Source organism: Cicer arietinum, chromosome 4, assembly GCF_000331145.2.
Source record: "Cicer arietinum cultivar CDC Frontier isolate Library 1 chromosome 4, Cicar.CDCFrontier_v2.0, whole genome shotgun sequence".
In the NCBI taxonomy this organism is placed as follows: Eukaryota; Viridiplantae; Streptophyta; class Magnoliopsida; order Fabales; family Fabaceae; genus Cicer; species Cicer arietinum.
In genome coordinates, this window is record NC_021163.2 from 13454805 (window position 1) to 13456714 (window position 1910).

At 28.2% G+C, this 1910-nt stretch overlaps 1 protein-coding gene across 1 annotated transcript; it reads left to right on the forward strand.

Moving 5' to 3' along the window:
* Positions 1-415: 415 nt before the first annotated feature.
* Positions 416-1403, forward strand: LOC101514017 (uncharacterized). Its single transcript, XM_004496657.4, has one exon. It carries the CDS (start codon positions 804-806, stop codon positions 1173-1175), a length of 372 nt encoding a protein of 123 aa, XP_004496714.1. The 5' UTR covers positions 416-803; the 3' UTR covers positions 1176-1403.
* Positions 1404-1910: the final 507 nt, after the last annotated feature.

Here is a 1910-nt window from a genome sequence, read left to right on the forward strand (position 1 = left end):
CATGTTATGTTATGATTTGTTACAAGTTATAAAGAGTTTTTTTTATATGACTTTTGAAGAGTTAAAAACTCTAATTTAAAAAACACTCCTAAAGTGACATGACTATAAAATAAAATTAGTAAAAATAAACAATAAAAGATTGTAATATATATCAACAATTATACATGTAAATTCTAAAAAATTTATAAATTTATTAAAATTTCATTTTACTTTTTTTTTCTTTCTATAATTTCAATAACTCTCTTTATTTATTTTCTGTCAAAAATATAAGCACCTCTATATATGTCCAACCAACATTTTTCTATTCACATATTATTATACTGTTAGCGGTCCCTATCAGCTTACCCTACTTTATTTGAAGTTTTGGGTAGTTTATTTAATTTATAGGGCTAGTATTAAAGTATTTAAATGCTAGAAAGGGCCATAGCAAAGGCCCCTCCGACCACCTTTGTCACATTTTCCACTGCCCATGTCCCTTAGAACATGGAGGAAATTATGGCATTATTACCCTCATCTTAATCTCTCTCTCTCATCTCAAACACCATAATAAAAACCCTTCACTCAACATAATACACTCCCCTTACTTCTTCAACCAACAAAGCCATCAATCCCAAGTGATGAAAAAAATAAACACAGCAACATTAAAGTAAACAACAAATAATACCACCTTAATCATTGTTGTAGAATCCAATATATTTTTTGCTATACTTTGCCTTTTTCAATCATAACTCACAACCCCTTTTCGAGTTTTAAGGAGAAAGATTCTTTTACTTCTTAAAAATCTTTCCTTTTTAAAAAAAGTCATGGAAATTGAATCAGCAAAGTGTGAATGTTGTGGCTTGAAAGAAGATTGCACACAAGACTACATAACCGAGGTGAAATCAAAATTTGATGGAAAATGGTTATGTGGGTTGTGTTCAGAAGCAGTGAGAGATGAAGTAATGAGTGGAGGTAGAAAACTATGGGACATGGATGAAGCTGTGAAAGCTCACATGTCATTCTGCAGAAAGTTCAAATCAAACCCTGCAGTTAGAGTAGCAGAAGGTATGAGACAGATGCTAAGAAGAAGATCAAATGAATCATCATCATCATCACCTGCTTCATCAAAGAAGTATTCAAGGTCAACAACAAGCACTTCTCAAGTTGGAGATTCTTCCACTTTCTCTTTGTACTAATGATTATGATGATGAGAAACCAGAGGCAGAGGAGTTTACTCTGTTTTGGTTAGAATAAAAGTTTATTGTTTTTAGCCTCTTTTGGCCAATCTTTTTTCTTTTTTTTTTTTAATCTTTTTATTGTCATGTACATGATGTGTAATTTTCAGGGCCTTTTCTTCAGCTTTTTTCTATTTACTTTGTTTTTACCAACTGATTCCTAGTTTGGTATTCCTAATCCCTTTGTTATCTTTTGTGTTAAAATACTGTTAACTTATTAACAACTAGCTAGATTACTTGTTAACCTTTTGGTGTGTTTGGTTTAAGTTCCAAAATGTTGAGTGTCAACCTAACATGCAAGTTTAGTTGTATAGTTGTTGTGATTTGACATAATAGTTGAATTAGCAATTACTAATATTATTAAATTTAATATATATTTCGAATTTAAATTTGAAATTTAGTAATTGAATAAAAATTTCAATGTGTTTATCATTTATTAAAAAAAGAGAAAAAGTGGAATAAAATAAAATAACCTTAAATGTTAATGTTTAGGTTATTTTACATATACTATAAAAGTGTGAGATAAAATTATCTATTTGATATATATACTATAAATTGAAGTAGTATAAGATATAATAAAATAAAAATTGATTTCATTGTATTTCATTTAATATCTATTATTTCCTTTTTGATAAACTTAAAATATGTGGTAAAATTATATTTTTCTAGTTAGATATAAAAAAATTCAAACAAAGT